Source organism: Styela clava, chromosome 3 (assembly GCF_964204865.1).
Source record: "Styela clava chromosome 3, kaStyClav1.hap1.2, whole genome shotgun sequence".
Classification (NCBI taxonomy): domain Eukaryota; kingdom Metazoa; phylum Chordata; class Ascidiacea; order Stolidobranchia; family Styelidae; genus Styela; species Styela clava.
Genome location: NC_135252.1, coordinates 2754152 through 2771751, shown reverse-complemented (window position 1 = coordinate 2771751; position 17600 = coordinate 2754152). Strand labels below are relative to the sequence as shown.

Below are 17600 nucleotides of genomic sequence, written 5' to 3'. Positions count from 1 at the left end.
AAGGTGAAGCTAAATTTGAAAGAAAAAGGGTAAAGTCTGTTAATTCCGTCGCAATCGCTTGTACTTCTGAAATCCTTGGAACGCTCTAGCGAAATCGACGTAATGTTTGCGATTTTTACGAGAAATGTCTATCGTAGCTGCATGAGGAAGCCTACAATGCTGTCAGGCCAAACATATGGACAAATTTGAAGGGTGAAATAAACTGGACTGAAGTGATTGGTCTTCAAAATTGATAAATGATATATATGTTTGGTTGGCTAGTCAGATTTTGAATAGCGATGCACTTTTCGACAAATACCGATGAAGAGATATTTATCTGAGCATGGTTCAAATGCAATTTGGCTTACTTTGCCGGTTGAAATTAAGTGGACAGAGATGTTTAACGTTTTTTCTAACAGAAATATTAGCATTTCGAATTTGCAGAAACTCGTAGATTTTGTTTGCCGGAACATCGGCATCTGTTGAACGGATTTTCTCCATAGTTAAATTTTTTTGATCCGAAAGCAGGTTCAGAATGCCAGAAGAATATATAAAAGCACTCGTGACATGCAAATTTAATGGTGATGTCTCTTGTTATCAGTTTTATGAAAAAATCAGAACATGAATTTTTGAGAAGGGTTCCCTCTGCGGACAATACTTTTGGTCTAAATAAATAATACTCGTACAAACTATTTTTTTGTGTTTTTCCTAATTCAATGATCAGTAGAGATTTACAGCCGTATATACCCTTAATGACATGGTAGACGTTTCAATATTACAAAGACTGGCAATCGACCGAATGTTTGCCAAATCGCACCGTCCCGGTTTTTTGTTTCAGATTTATGGTAAGCCTACATATACTGCCAAGTTATATGCATATAAAGCTAAATGATGCTGATATCACAATAATTTATTACATTTATTTTACACTTATTATAAGTAACTTCCATCAAAAGCCGTTTTGGAGTTCCTGAAAGTTATGTTTAAAACCCTAATCTTAACGCACTCATTATATCAATATGACTTCCAAGCTTGCGACATGTAGATGCAAGCGCACCAGTACATAATATACAGCAAGTAAATGAATATGAAATGGATTGGCGGTGTTTTTACGTCACTGTATATGTATATTGAGTTGAATATAAGACATATGACATTGGTTGTACATTATATAAATGTCTTCATATGTATATTAAATTGATAGTATATATATGCATATGTCCAGTGGTGGAATTCAAATATTTTGTCAGCCGGTTCCATCGCAAAAGTCATATTTACATGTTTTTTTTAATAATGCTAACCGGTTCGCTGATCTCATAAACTTCTTTGAGACGGTTTTATAGAACCGGTGCGAACCGGTTGAATCCCACCACCGCATATGACATTGACTGATTGTGTGCATCACTTGAGTGGATGTTAGATAAGTGTTATCAAAGTATTATATATTATTGAAAATAAATCACTTATCTCTTAAATTTTTCAAACTAATCCGCGACGATCGTTTTTTTTTTCAACTTTTTCAAATCTATTTGCCCTTCCGCATCGCTTACTTACCAATACTATCTCCAAATTTCTTCACCTGACACAAACTTAAATTCTCCTAATTGAGGCATCAATTACACCAACATGTGTTTAATCCAGATTGCGTTAAAATCTAAAAGTTCGTTGTCAAAATAAGAAGGATTAACATTGGAAATTTTAGTACGACTGGTCCACCATAGCGAAAAATACGTTGAAAGTAAAATACAAAATTAATGAAATATACAACTTGTGGACTGGTTCAATACCAATGAATTGTAACATATATATTTTTTAAGTCCTTATGTTCCAAGATCTTAAACATTTGGTGTGATTCAGGCAGCATTCGGTGACTGCATTTTACTTGCCATGTGTGCGTAAAGTTCCATTGATCTCGATTGGAAAAGAAATATAATATTTGCTTTTATATAAAACATCATGCCTTCCCATGTAGTCTGGTATGCGGCTACCTTCGATCTGTTGTCTTAGCAAGTTCTAGACTAATTCCGATTTGCTATTTTGTGTTTCACGTAAAGCTCATGGACCGTCTAAAATGTTTCTGTAAAACTTTGTTTTATCACCATAATTCTACGGTATCAAAGTTTCAGTATCTGTTAGCATTTCAGTGGTCGCCTGAAAGAGATGAGTCTGCTTCACTTCTGAGTAAGAACGAAAGGCCCAGCTTTAATGTTCGATTTCGATACGATATATTATATACGATACATGACACGCATGTAATATACTTAATGTGCTTAACCGTATTCGGGTTACAATTTTTAGAACATTCTTCCATTTACTACTTCTGCTCCTGTATACATGTAATCTATACCCGTGTAATCTATACATGGAGGCTTGGCCAGTTAAAGTTAGCGTTGTGATGATCAGGTGACAAGATTTTTGCGATTCCAAACCACAACTATCTCATGAAATAGCCAAAGCAGAAGATATAGGCATATCAGATAATATACGAATAGGTGGCATCGTTATCAGAAACTTTCCCCGGGCAACAGAACCGTATGCAGTATGGGATCAGATGTGCGTATGTGCCAATTTTCAAGGTGGAAATATCTATGAGTGCAAATTTTGGTGGGTACAAAAGTATACAGGTGCGATTTACGTGAGTAAATAAATTTACATGGGTGCAAATGTGCCGTCACCTGATATACTTTTCGAGAGTTCGCCCTTATTATTTACCTGAGTCAATTTCATCATTTTATTGAAGCCGGAATGGCATTGAATATTAATCTTATCCCTTATGCTTATAGTGTTGAATAAGACGGGCTTTATAGCAGCTAACAATTGTTCATTGAAGTTTCGGATAAACTAATAACATACAATAATATTGACATACATACAACAATAAAGTAGCAAATATCGTGTTAACATCGCAGAAAGACGGAATATTGTATTATGTTATTTGCCGTGACACTGTCCTGTACACTTGTTTTTATGATGACAAATACCCTCCATAATGTGTTTTCTGCGTGTGATAGTTGCGAAAAGGAGGAGAGAGAATTTATTTTTAATTTATAGATAATTTCGTCAATATTTTTTCGTCAAACCAGAAAGCACATAATAAATAAGAATAAAATACGAGAATTAAAAGTTTTCGATGACCATTCGAAATATGTATGAAAGTCGGATTTTCACTATTGAAAAGAATAACCACTTTCCTTTCAAAGTCTGAAAGCTCTTTCCTGCCTTCCTCCACAATATGGGTTTCAAAATAGAAATCGAATAAAACCTGACCAGTATGGATGTTTCCTTCACCCCTGGAAGATTCTCCCTATATTCACGTTGTTATTGCCAAATATTCAGCTCTGATTTTGCGAGTGGTTTGGAGAGTTGGCGCTCACAAACTCGCTCACATGTTCAAATCTATCATTTCTATTCAAACATAACAAACTTATTGCTGATTTGTAATTGTTACGGAAATAAACAAGAAATGATGCTCGGGGTAACATTCATCAACCTGAAATAAATAAAAACGTATCGAAAAAGAAACGAGAATATCGGTCAGAGACCGAAGACTTATCGATCGAAAGTTAGGGTACCCCCAAAACAGCGCTCTTACTTCATAGTGACGCCTTGCGTCCCATCACTAATTAATTAATAACTCGCAAATTATACGACATAATTCATCCAAAATCAATAGGCTTCTGGTACGACATATGATGAATGCACATGCAAAATCTGGTGCAGATTCAATCTCGCTTTTGTGAGATATCGCGTGCATCTAACAGACAGACATACAGACAAACAAATACCTATCAACATACTTACCTATTAAAATCGATACGTAATGAGTTAGCACGCATTTTATTCGTAATCTCATCTGACCTTCAAATTTCCTGCTTTTCTAGCGACCACCCTGGCAGGGGTCGGCAACCTTTTGTCGCGCGCTCGCTATTTTCAGAAAGTTGAAAAAACGAACGAATGATACTTTTCACGATAAAAAATGAAATCAAGAAGGAATACATTTCTCGAATTGAATATAGATTGATTTCATCATTGCATTGCATCCGAAAAAATTTCATTCGAATATTTTCAGCGCCATTGAACCCTTTGCACTTAGCATCAACTTTGCGTTTTGTTGCCATTCGTCTATAAGCTCATTAAACGAGGTTTTGTGGAATATATACTTGTTAGGGTATAATATAATTTAGTTTAGCCTACACGTGTCTCACAATAAATTCTGTTACGTAAAAAATATAACCGTCATAACAGCCGTTTTGTTACTTAAATTCAGTGAAGCGTCGAGGGCTGGATTATTATTACTCCACGGGCCGGATCTGTTTTGAAATTTGAAGCAAAATTTAGTAAACTAGTGTTTACTTGGGCAGTACAATTGTTAGGTTGCAATCATACGCACATCCCAGTTAAGTCATAGATAACGTTACACACCAGGGAAGTCATAGATAAAACATCCACCATGTAAATGTAAGCGGTACCATGCGTAAAAATTAAGCGTGCAATATTATGAAATGTCTAATCATGGTTTGGCAAGGAAGAAAACTGTGAATATATTTTTACAATACTGTATATTATAATACGATATTCTACACAATTTAGAGATGTAGGTTTTAAAATTTTGATAAAAATGAAAATATTGGTAGATTAAAGAGTATACGGTTGGACATGTACATGGCACAAATATTTTCAAACTGGGGAGAACCAGGTATAAATACACTCTTATACATGACATATCCACACCAGTATCCATTTGAAAATAGATTTGCCTTCATAATTAATATTTGGATATGATTTGTTTCATGAACTCAGATTTAAATTTTTTATAAGAGAAGGTTTTGAAAATGTCAGGAATATCATTTCAAATTTTGAGCCCAATGATTCTGATTAAATATTGAGCTAAATTTGAGTTTATTCGAGGATTGAAAAACGCTCCTTTGGAAGCAGAACGAATGCCATGTGAATGCACAGAACCACAGTCGGTAAAAATACGAATTGAAGGCTTTAGTTTATTGCTAACATTACAAAGATATAGTTTTGTTGAAAAATTAAATTTTTCATTTATCACAATACAAATTTTCTTCAATCAATGCCGATTTTTTTCTATTTATATTTAAATTTATTATTACAATAAACGCGTCCCGAAGTTATTTTGTGGCAAGAATTTTGAAGAATCATTCCTCAACCACGCATTCACAGGTAGTGTTACTTTTAATTTAAACTATATATTTACTTTATCCTACTCTAATATTTACAAATAGGCCTAACGTTATATGAAACTAAGACTTACAAAATATAAAATGAATTTATTCTTTTATTGTCCCGATAGTGATTTCGAACTTTTTTAGATGCCTCGATATTCTCGTGGCATATGCCTCCACTAGAAGCCAGATGTGCCTCATATATGTGCCTTATTGAAGATACAGTATTTCGTTCCTCAGCAGGGTTATTTTGGTCACTTGCACGTTACTTGCTCAATTCTGCGATTCGTGAATGAGTGAACTAGGTCTAGCGCCACGATGTCGAAGCGTGTCGCTGATAAATACTTAACAGACCAAAATTGGGACAAGGAAGATGAGGTTGATGATGACGATAACTCTGGAACATTCAAGACAGCGGATAATGATGTTTTGCAAACCCGTGTTATTCGAAAAGCAAAGCGTAGGATTGTTGGTAGCAGTCAACAATCGGTGAGTGTTGCAAATAACAGAATAATTACTAAATGGTGTTGTGTTGTATAGTTATGCTAAACCAGGATAACATAATAATTCAGTAGACTAATTTTATCATTTTACTCTATTATAGCCTAGTTTAAGGGTGGAGATCAAAAACCTCACTTAACTTAAACTTGGATTAAGACTAATCTCGGGTTAGTTAAACTCGGTTTAACTTCGATAGTTAACCGGTGATCAAAAACCTAGTTTAGCGGTTACTTAACTAATCGTGGTTTAAGTCCGACGCCACGAGGCATTTCATTAAAACGTCGTGGCATGTTGCTCTTTGACCCCGTATTCCCATGGCGATGACAACGCGAACCCAATTTTGTTGTAATTTGCTGTCTTTGCAAAGTCGGTTTTTGATGTATTTCGTTGATATTGCCGAAGCAAAACAATCTGGGCGGTAGAACTACGAAGAGCTGACGCGCATCACACGAAATATCGAAATAATAACACTTTATCATAAATAGAATTCTTCCCACTACTGGTACAGTCTACAACTACAACAGGGTCGGCTAACCATTTTGGTCTAAGGGCCACATGTAATTCATTAATAATTGCGCGGGCCAATTGACATGTTAGTTATGATCTAGTTTTGCTACACTACTACAGGTTAATAATAAAAAAATACCCTCACATCGATTTTTCACAATTATTAGAACAATAAAACTGTTGTTTTCCAAACATTGACGGGTCATCATCAGTGGTTATTCCCGAAAGTTTAGCCAAAGACAAGACGCTTAATCATTTTTATCACAGCTGTCGAACAAATCAATGCTTCTAGTCAAACCCTTAACAGGGGCAATGGCTGCGGTCTCCACGGTAATTTTATATCATCATTAACTACCCGCAAAAAGATAGCAAGTCACCAACTGAGCAGTAAACTTAATGTCAGCGCTTCCTCAAGCGCCAAGGAATACAATAAAAAATATCCCGCTTTTGCGATTAAAATTCTCGCGATAGAATTCCCAAGCTCTTCAACAAGACGAGTTATGGTCTGTCTTGACAGGCTATTTTTGCAAACACCTAGAAATGCTTCTACATATGGCCCGATGGCCACGAGTTGGACGACCCTGGTCTACAACACCAATTGAATCTAACATTTTCTCCTAAACCTCAGCGTAACAACAAACAGACTTCAATTATAGAACCCACATCCTACTTAGAGTGAAAACAGACGAAATGAACACACTTCAGCTGAAAACCTATCCCTGGCAAGTTCTGGGCCACAGGCTTCTACATATTTAACATAATATTATTTTGAAAATTTGTATTGCAAAAATAACTAATATTCATTTGTTCAAATGACTGCTAAAATGTACTGACATTCAAGAAATGGAAAAAGTATAGAATCAATTCGGAAGAGGTGCTAAATTTTATCCTGGCTCTACAGCTTTGAGACAGATGCACACAGACACAGGTGCAATCATAGTTGTTGCTTTCGTTGCTATTTAAAAGTTTTATTTATTTCTTCTGCGAAAGACTCGCCAAGTGACGAAAAATCGACATAATTACTTTTGCTTCAAATGTTTTAGCATGCAAGAATAATTTGTTTGTTAAGCTTAAGTTAACCGGGTTCCACATATTTGTTGGACACAAAGGCGGGTTCCACATATTTGTTGGACACGAAGTCGTAAAATAAAGCACTGCTGCAATCTTGACTTGACAACACTTTTACTATAATCCTATCCATAACAGTTGTTTGTCTTCATGACCTGAACAGTATAAATGAAAATACAGGGTTAAAGATAGTATATTGATGAAGTGCGCTAGATATTAAAGAACCAAATTCGACCTAGGCAATGACTAAAACCGAATAATTTGTATTCGAATTTGTACAGATTTTTTTGTATTCTGAAATGATATTTTTGAATTACATAAAATCCAATGTATATTTAATTATATGAATTTGGAAAAGTAAAACAGTAGAGTATTTTTAGTTTTCAGATATTAAATGAAGGCTCTTTTGTCTTCGATTGTGATTGCATGTCGAACAACTTTGCTCTACTCTAAAATCATGTGACACTAGTTTTGCCTGCATGTAACAAGAAATGACTAATGGGAATGATTTTGAAAAGTTTGTCACATCTCGGTTACTTGAACATATCTGGGACAATACCAATAAGAAATTTACCTTGATGAAAGTATCCTCACAGGTTCCATTACATTTGAACCCACGTACATTTGAACCCATGACAATTGCACCTGTATGCTATTGCACCTATGGAATTTTTTTTGTTTCACGGATAGTTAAACCCATACTAACCCTAACCCATGGGTTTTAGCACCCGCATATAGATTGAACCCGTGGATAGACGCATGGGTTCAAATGTACATGGGTTCAAATGTACGGTCACCATCCTCACATTATACGAATAATACAGATTATACACACAAACTAAAAATAATTTTCATTTAACAGCTGATACTAAAGAAGCTGATACGAACGTGAATTTAGGACAGTTTACATACAAATAATATGACATTTAAATAGTGACAAACTCACAAATTTGCTCTACCAATAGAGCTGATGAAATTGATCATCATCATGGCACTCAGACAGTTTACTTGATTTGAAACAGCTGTAGAAATAAATGAAAAATCAGAAAACAATGTTACATTAAAGAAATGTTATGATAGCATGAACCTTTGCATTCATGATAAGTTATTGGCAATATATAGTTATCAATATACTCATTTCTGCAATCTAGCATTTGGTGAAATTCATGGTCACGGTACTTCAATATTCTAGTTTCATTTTATATAGCAAGAGTCAGAATCATTAATACCATAAATATCGTACATCTGTGCAAACAGCATACCAATAACATGCAATATGATTTTACATTGGTGTACATCAAAATATCCAGTCAACCTTCTGCTATCTACTTCGGGAACTTGCAGACTTGTGAATTAGCCGATGACAAGATACATACACCGGGGCACAGTGCAGTAGTGATACATGGATATCGTAGGTAAATCTTAGTTCTGCTCATACACAAAATATAATTAAAAGGAATCTTTTGGGCACTGGTAGATCTAAATATCTGAAAATATATCATTTTTGTTAAAACATTTTGAAGTTTATATTACTGTATTAGGACTAGGAGTATCTGTTCGACGGTACCACTGCGCAACTGCTTATCAACGAAACTGTACTAAAATACTGGGCCCTATGTCTGTTTATGACAAGAACCCATATAGCAATAGGCTACTGGTATAACTGTAGTCTACAATCTAAGTTAAAATAAATCTTCACAAAAACTGCTAAGAAAATTAAAAAACGCAAATAGCCTACAGAAATGTATCAATACGCTGGGTATGTATTTACCTTACTAGATTTATTATAGTATAGCCCCATTCCACGTTGTAAATAATTTTGTTCGGGCGTAGTACGGTAGGTACTAGGTACAGCACAGGTACCACCGCGAATGCTACATATCGCAGCCTCGTGGTACAGGTATACAATTATTTATTCGTCGTGACGCTTGTACAGAGCTCCCTGCTACTCCTTTTGTCGCCCCAGAATACAATATAGATTGTACGGTAAGCGATAACATCCAACACGACAAACGCCGCAATCCAAATGCACTGGACAAACCGAGTTAAACCACCTCCAGACCAGGTTTAAAAAATCGCCGATTTTAAGTCGAGATTTACGTCACAGAAAGTTAAACCACCTTTTTGATCCGGACCTAAACCGCCGATCCAAAGTTAAACTCTGATTCGAGGTTAAACTACCTTTTTGATCTCCACCCTAAGTATTGTTAAGCTTATTTCGACTTCATAATCAAGACGGCAAGATGACTTCATAATCAGACAATAAAATAATTTATAAAAACTTAGTCTCTAACTGTATAAATAAAAATTGATTACAGGTGAGCATGCAAACTGACAAAAACTAAAGTAAGGTTTATCGCAATGGGTCAAAACAAAAAAATTTGGCGACACTTGAGGGCCAGACCATCGAACAACCTATTAGTTTCTAGCAACTTGAAGTTGAGCTAACATTAGCAAAAAAAAGATTTCCGTGCTACTTTGGTATGCGATCTTAGTAGTGTGATTTTAGTTAGGGTTAGAAATCGAATTCGATGAGAATATCTTAATGAGATAAAACGCATGCCGAAGTGCCACCACAATTATTGCCACTTTGGTATACGATTGAGATCACATTAAGCAAGTGAGATGATATATCAAAGTGGCATCGAGATTACTTTTTGTATGGATAATTTTTCAAATTCCTATAAATAAAGCTTCCTAAAATAATAATAATGGATAATAAAGTCTTTAACGTGCCAAACATGTTCGACGGGCTGGATATTGCACTCCTCTGATTTAAAGCATACACTGATAGTCTTATACAGTATTTAAATTTGGAAGTGGTCCGTGGTCACCTAAAAGTGTTTAATTATTTCACGCATACATAATTATTATATCTCTCTCTATTTTATCGATTTCTTTTTAATATGTTTTATAGTCAGGTAGAGCATAGATTTTACTATATTCTTATTATGTCTGAATAAGATTTGTCAAATTGGATTTATTTCAGACAGCCTCGGCATTTTCTGGTTTTGGTGGATTGAAAGCCCCAACAAATAGTACCAAACCTTCGTTCGGTGGTTTCAATCTACCAACTTCTGGAAATGGAAGCAATGTTTCTCAAATGAAACCGTTTTCAATGTTTCAATCTACTGGATCCAGTGGATCAGCTGCAACTCAGCCAACTATTCAATCTTCATCAGGGGATAAATCATCTACTAGGACGTTAGAATCCAAAAGTAAATATTTTTTTTACTGAATATTCAGCACCCAAACTGTGAACAAGGCTATAAACCAGCATTCACAAGTCACAACCATGTAGAAGCTACTGTTTCATGAGGATTATGATATTTAGTTTGGTATACTGTCTGACTTTACTTAATATATTACACTTTAGATGTGCACTTGGAGTTTAAACTCGAAATCTTCAGCCTGTGACTTCAAACATATCTGGGCTAGCACGATTTGAAACTAATTCTTATTCAAAGGTCCCAAGTTTAATGCCTTTTTAATATTTTTCAGTGGTATTATAACAATGTTTTCATTTTATCTGAGCTTAATTTTGACTTTAGCCGCGGATAGTACAACTTCAAAAACTATTGAAATAAAGTCGAGTGATGATGATACAACACAAAACTCAAGAGAATACAACAGGCAGCTCAGTGCTTTGAATCGAAGTGTTAGTGAATGGATAAAGGTATCCTATCAATCGCAAAATATATTTTGTTAGGAGCAATTTTTATTTGAATGCTAGAATAGAAAATTTAGTTGTACAATTTAGTCAGTAACGAATCAATGTCTATTTTATAAAATTTTGTTGATCTGATCCATTATGAGCCACTCAGTTCCAATTGATTCATAAATGTGAAAATAGTTTGTTTCGAGAAGTTTTTGGTAACCTATTATTAATTTCAGAATCATGTGGAAAAGAATCCATTGTGCGATCTCACTCCTATTTTTCTGGATTATAAAAAATATTTATCTGAAATAGATGACAAGTATGGACATTCAGACAATGAAGGTTCATCGTAAGTAATGTACCCTTTATGGCTTATGCTATTCTTTGCTGAATTAATAAGAAATGCTTTACGGTTTTAAGTATGTTACATTAAATTTCGAACATTGTTTATAAATTACAGCAAAAACAAATTGGTAAAAGTTTTTGTGATCTCGGTCTGTTCAATAGTTAAAATCTCATAAAATTTCTTGCCATTATTTGGAGATGGACTTAATCGATTGAAAAAATAGTTCAATGCACTATTATTCCACATTTATTTAATACAATCACATTGATTATGTCTTTTGTACGAAAAATACCCTGCAGTAATTATTGATTGAACTATATTTCTTCCAGGCAAAATTCATTCCAAGTATCAGATTCACAAGAGACAGTTTCTCTAAAGTCTTCTCAAAATTCTTCTCTAACTTCAAGCGTTTCTGACAAACCAAAGTTTTCTCTGACTGGGTTTGGTAGCAAAACAGAAGAGCCAAAACCAATTGAAATTAACTCTAAAACTGATGCTCCAGTCAGTAAACCATTATTCTCGGGATTTCAAACTTCCACAACAACTTCTTCACCTTTCAAAGGATTTAATGTTTCAAAAACAACTGCATTTCCGGGATTTTCATTTAGTTCATCCATGGTCGGTTCAGGAGGCTCAACCAAGCAAGCGTCCGGGCAGGTAAATTCTGTTTGAGATCTAGTCAGTGTTTTTAGAATAAAATTGTTCTTATGGATGAGAGATATGTTGATTGTTTTTACAGGGTAAAGACGAAGAGGAATATGTTCCACCAAAACCCGAAAGTAATGTTGTTGCGGATCCAGAAGCTTTCTACTCTATCAGGTGCAGTTTTCGAAATGTTGTTGGGGGGCCTTATAGGGATAACAGCCTATCATAGAGTTAAATGAAGAAGTATTCCAATTCATTCCTACAGGTGCAAACTTTACTATAAAAAGGAAGGTGCTTATGCTGACAAGGGTGTTGGACAACTTTATCTAAAGCCATCTGGAGACAAAACACAATTAGTCATCAGAGCTGATACTGCAATAAGTCAGATCTTGCTTAACATTCACCTTATTCCTGCAATTCCAGTTAAAAAGCAAGGAAAAAATAATGTATTGATAATGTGTATTCCTAATCCTCCAATTAATGAAAAAGAAAAGGACAAGGTGAGCTTTAAATTTTCTTATAAGAAAAAATAATTTTGCCTAGAGCATTCTGTCTTGTACTACATTTCAGGTATCTCCTAATGCAATATCTTCGGTAAACTAAATGCCATGACTGACTGGAAAAAATGGTTTGAATAATTGGTTAATAAGCTGATAAACTCGAACAGTATTTTTCAAAAGACTGAAAGAGTATTGCAAACATTCATGATCTTGCTTCGAATATAATATATTTCTCTCGAAATGACCATGCCATCCCCTTGGTTAGATCATCTTACACCAATTGCTATGCATGAACCAGATAAGAGTATTTCAGACAGACACTGAATATTTGTCAAGGGTATATATTTCAGAGAGGATACAACTTTTTTGCTAAGCTAGATTACTGAAATTTTTGAGCACAATCATACACAAACAGAAGTTCAAGTTTGAATGAATTTCCTGCATTTTTGTAGGAGTACTTAAGGAATTTATGGATTCCCTGTACCTACCCTGTAGTTTGCTCTTTTTTTAGTACAGCGATATCTGTGACCAGGAGATTATAAAGTATTCTGCTTCATTGTAGGTTGTGGCTTTCCTGATTCGAGTAAAAACAAGTGAAGATGCTGATAAGCTTATTGAGATTATGGAAGAAAAGAAGCGAGAAGCCACGGATAAAGCTGATGCGGATAGGTGATGTACCAAAGGTATACACAAAAGCACTGCCAAAGGATATTGTAGTATATTACCCTGTTTTTTATACAAATTCATTACACGTACCTACCTTTGCCGGTGTAGAAGTTGTTTGACTTTTCATTTTGCTACCTATCACATCATTGTAATGTAAGAAGAGATTTCACATAGAATCTGAAATTGCAATGGAGCGAACTGCTTTAATATGGCTTTTGGTGACGAATGGAAATGTTCATTCTTGGAAAGGTTTTGGCATGATTTTTGCATTTTAGAGGAATATTTAAAATAAATCAACTGTTTCTGCGTATATTAAAAGTTTTTTAAGCAATGGGGAATCGTGAGAATACAATATATGCGAGCTTCACAATTGTTTGTTAGCAGTCGCAACAGGAAATATTTATCACTTCATACATGTGGAAAACTCGACACGCTTGCATAAAATGAATATTACCAATGGCGTCCAGCAATCACGTGGCCCGTGTTTCAAATTGTCAATGAGGAATGTTAATATTGTTTTTCCCGATGTGGTTTGAATCGCAAATAAAAAGACGGGTGAAGTAAAAACTGAAAGTTCCCCGTGGCATAATCGAACGCAGTGTCATCAAATTCAAGATCTATCAGTAGTTTAATTTCTCACTGCGCTGAACATACCTGCTGTACATGCGAGAATGTTGAAATGAAAAATTAGAAACGGTATTCCAGACGAACCATCCAAAACGGGCAGTTTTTTTTTTGGCGAAAAATATGTATCCTGTAATGAACTCGCCCAAATGATTCAACATAAACTCGCGAATACCGTTAATTTATAACTTAGAATAGATAATTGATTGAGCATGCATTAGTTTATGTCATCACGATCCCGAATAAATTCGTGGCAATAATTTTAATAGGGCTCGTATGAAATCGACAATGGATAAAAGGGCACATTGTGGGTGAATTTAATTATATAAGTATATTTTGACTCCATAAAAGACTATAAAATAATTAATAAAAACAAAATGAATAGAACTGATTACAGATTCAAGAACGCGAACAAAACTCTAAGTAAGGTTTAAAACGTACAGTTTTCAGATTGAAAGGTGTTGTCAAAAGAAGTGTTACCCGAAAGTATCAAGTTAATTAAAACACGCACACACACACATACAATCACGCAGACAAAATAAATTTGGGAGATAGAAAAAAATAGAAACAGACATTTGCAACCCTGTACATTTGCACCCACGTCAAATATCTGTGGGTGCAGATGTACATGGGTGCAAATGTACACGGATGCAATTGTTCATGGGGGCAAAAGTAGACGCTCCCGAGGTACGCGCACCAAGTTGGCGCACAACCTGAACCCCAACCTGGTACACATATCATGTTCAGGTTGTGCGGCATCTTGGTGCACATACTTCTGGAGGTCCCAAAATATGCAGGTCCAATTGATCTTGGTGGTAGAATTATCTAATATATATGTTCGAATACTGTTGTATTATTTCCCCTGAATTATAGGGGAGAATGCCCCTATCTACGTGCCCTTACCCCCGTACTACTAATAGACGTACGTTAGCGGAGTAAGCCCCAACTGACTCCTTCAGCAGAGCAGTGGTGGGATTCAGCCGATCTATAGAACCGACTCAAGGAATTTTATGAGATCAGCGAACCGGTTAGCTTCAATGATTATCGTCAATGTTATGTTTGTAACAGAACCGGCTGAAAAATTCGTCTTTTGTGATGGAACCGGCTGACAAAAAAATTTGAACCACACAACTGCTTCAGAGGTCAATAAGCACACAATAGATTGTTATGCCAATGTTCGTATATTGTGAAGTTTCAAGATCGAATTGAATTCAAACATATATATTGAAATATACGCTTGAGTCTTATCAGTTACAAGGTTGAAATCCAAATCAGTAATATTGCGCAAAACATGAAAAACACGTTATTCTCAACTCTCGAATGGAGGTCGCAACGCGTCACAGATTGGTCGATACGAAGAACGCTCGATACAAAGAAGCATGAGGAGCAAAGCCTTGCTACGATAAATCACCATCAGGGAGATTGATAAAATGACGTATTTCAACTGAATTCAATATGCTATTAATACAAAGGTGTTAAAATAACACTAAAATGCATAGTTAAATTCCACATTCGCTACACACCGGTTTTATCTTAGTCAGAGAAATTGTAACAATATTGTCGGTAAGTAGGGTTTTGTTTTTTATCAATTCTCAAAAAAACATCGTGTTTTAAAACAAGGGCTTGTTTTAAATCAAATTTTTTCTGTATTTTTTATTGAAATATCCCTTGCATCGCCGCGAAACTACACCAAAACGTTGCATTCTGGCAGCTGCACACGCAGCCGGAATTATAATTTCGAAAATGTAAGTAACATTTTTTATTTTGACTTTTACCGCTATTGCGTACATTTATCGCCACTTTATATCTCCACCAAAGTCATAAGATTTTACCCGGAATGTTTAGCCGAGATATCAGAAAGACGTTTTGAGTAAGAAAAATCAGGAAAATTAGCTCACGAGCCTACTACAAAAGCAATTCGATCAAGTGCAGCCCTTCGGCAAAACGAGTGGGTTGCGATAATGCAGAATATGCTTATATTGGCGGTAATCTACTAATATGAACGATGAGACACCCTAACCTAGCCTACGTTAATTGACAATTGTAATAGTCCTCTGATGCATAGACGCCACAACTAATCTGCTATGAAGCCATAATATGGATTTCGAGGTCATGTATTGACATTTTTCTCACAAAATGAAGTCATTGTTACGGTTAATACTGTTCGGGTAATTTATGCTTAGCATACTTTGTTTTTTACGGTTGAAGTGAGTTTTTCAAGGTCCTCCAAACTCATTCATTCGATCGCATTTCAATTTTCGCAAGATGTTTTTATCGCAGCAGGGTCGTTCACGTAATGGCTCATCGGTTGCGTCTTACTGCGCCAACCACTGAACTACAGCTTGAGAAGGTGTGCATGAGCCATTATCGAGATTTGTGGCGTTTTGAAGGATTTATTGCAAATAATAAGCTTGGCAAGTTTTTACATCCATTTTTCTTCAACCTATTTAATACAAAAAAATCAAATAGTACAGCCATTTTGAACAAAACAGGCAAAAAAACTTGATTTGTTTTAAAACAATTCTTTTTGAACAAATCCCTATCGGTAAACACATTCCGAAATCCGGTGAAAATCTGAAGTTGTCCTGGTAATCTTGAATTTCTCTGAGGCAGGTTGACCTGCTCAAGAGCGTATTTTCTGATTCGATTTGACTCACAAACCATAAAAGATCCATAGTTACATACCACATTCGCTACTTTTCTGGTGCATAAGATCCATATTAGTAAGTTTATTAGGTCACTTGTCGCTCGTTATTGCACGGCCAGCACGCATCCTAAATGCAATCTAACTCGTAGAATCTTTTCTCAAATCTCATCTGACATGAAAATCGAAAAGTATGGGGTTTGGCTTGCAGGTAAGCTACTCATGGAAGGTAGGTTGTCAGATCAAGACCAATCTCAAGTTTATTCCTACTCCACAATCAGCAAAACAGACGGTACAATTGATAAAAAGTCAAGCTGATTAGCGTGAATGTACAGTAAAATTCTCAAAACAACTATAAACAGGGAATTATCATAGACGCTGGTAACACTATCACTCTATCGCATTCACTTCTTCCCGGCCAGCACAAATTTTCCCTTCCATATCCTGGAGACTAGTGTGCGCCAGGAGTCCATATATCAATCACCCCAATCATTCCTCGAATCTTTTAAATTGTTTTATCTATGTCGGGTATGGGATTAGTTAGTCAGTTATTTGTTTTCGGAAGCATGAAACCGTAACCGACCAGCGGTTACGTGAACCACCCTGCGACGATTCCAGCAATCCTCTCTCACATAACCATCCCTGCATGGGATTCGAACCCACGCAGAGGTGCGGTGGCGAGCGTATTCCTAACGCTTAGCACAATGAGCCCAACCGCCGCGTCTTCCCCATATTTTTTTAATTTCTGGCAGATTAACGAAGAACGCATGCCAGTTAGAGATAAGCTGGCAGCTTGACTGATGAAACCAGTAGCTCGTGTATTTCACTGAAGTTTACTAAATATAAACTAGATGTAAAATTTCTGTCAACGGTTATGCAGCAGCGGAAGTTTCACTTACATGGCATATGGAAAGTAAACAAAAATTTAGTCGGACTGATATTTTTTTGAAAGTAACTTGATACTGGTTTGAAAAGTTTAATATTATTCATATTGCTTAAATAAAGTAGATAAGTCCAAGTTTGTTTTACTGTGTTTTCAGTTTTAATCATTTCTTCAAGGATCTTCTAATATAGCTTTAAAAAAACGTCAGTAGTATGTTGTCAAAAATTTCGGTTGGCACGCCATAAGAGCAGCGCTACTCAACTGGCGGACCGCGGTCCGAATCCGGACCTTTCGAGTATTGGATTTGGACCGCACCTAATTATTATTTTTTGGATCATTAGCCCCACTTTTTGAATTTCCTATTATAAAATGACTTTCATAGTTTTGAAT

At 35.6% G+C, this 17600-nt stretch overlaps 1 protein-coding gene and 1 long non-coding RNA gene across 2 annotated transcripts; one reads left to right on the top strand and one right to left on the bottom strand.

Moving 5' to 3' along the window:
* Positions 1-5384: 5384 nt before the first annotated feature.
* On the top strand, positions 5385-13377 carry LOC120342193 (nuclear pore complex protein Nup50-like). Its single transcript, XM_039410913.2, has 8 exons — positions 5385-5657; positions 10234-10462; positions 10796-10920; positions 11139-11251; positions 11578-11905; positions 11988-12067; positions 12159-12393; positions 12956-13377. Exons 1-8 carry the CDS (start codon positions 5487-5489, stop codon positions 13064-13066), a joined length of 1392 nt encoding a protein of 463 aa, XP_039266847.2. The 5' UTR covers positions 5385-5486; the 3' UTR covers positions 13067-13377.
* LOC144421012 (uncharacterized) lies at positions 6940-9799 on the bottom strand. The gene is made up of 2 exons (XR_013474872.1): positions 8191-9799; positions 6940-7399 (listed from the first exon to the last, which is right to left on the bottom strand). It is a non-coding gene; the product is annotated as an uncharacterized LOC144421012 (long non-coding RNA).
* Positions 13378-17600: the final 4223 nt, after the last annotated feature.

Coding starts and splice junctions, on each gene's coding strand:
- LOC120342193 (XM_039410913.2), top strand. CDS start 5,487: ATGTCGAAGCGTGTCGCTGATAAATACTTAACAGACCAAAATTGGGAC. Junction 10,921..11,138: donor GTGTTAGTGAATGGATAAAG/GTATCCTATCAA, acceptor TATTAATTTCAG/AATCATGTGGAAAAGAATCC. Junction 12,068..12,158: donor GAAGCTTTCTACTCTATCAG/GTGCAGTTTTCG, acceptor TCATTCCTACAG/GTGCAAACTTTACTATAAAA.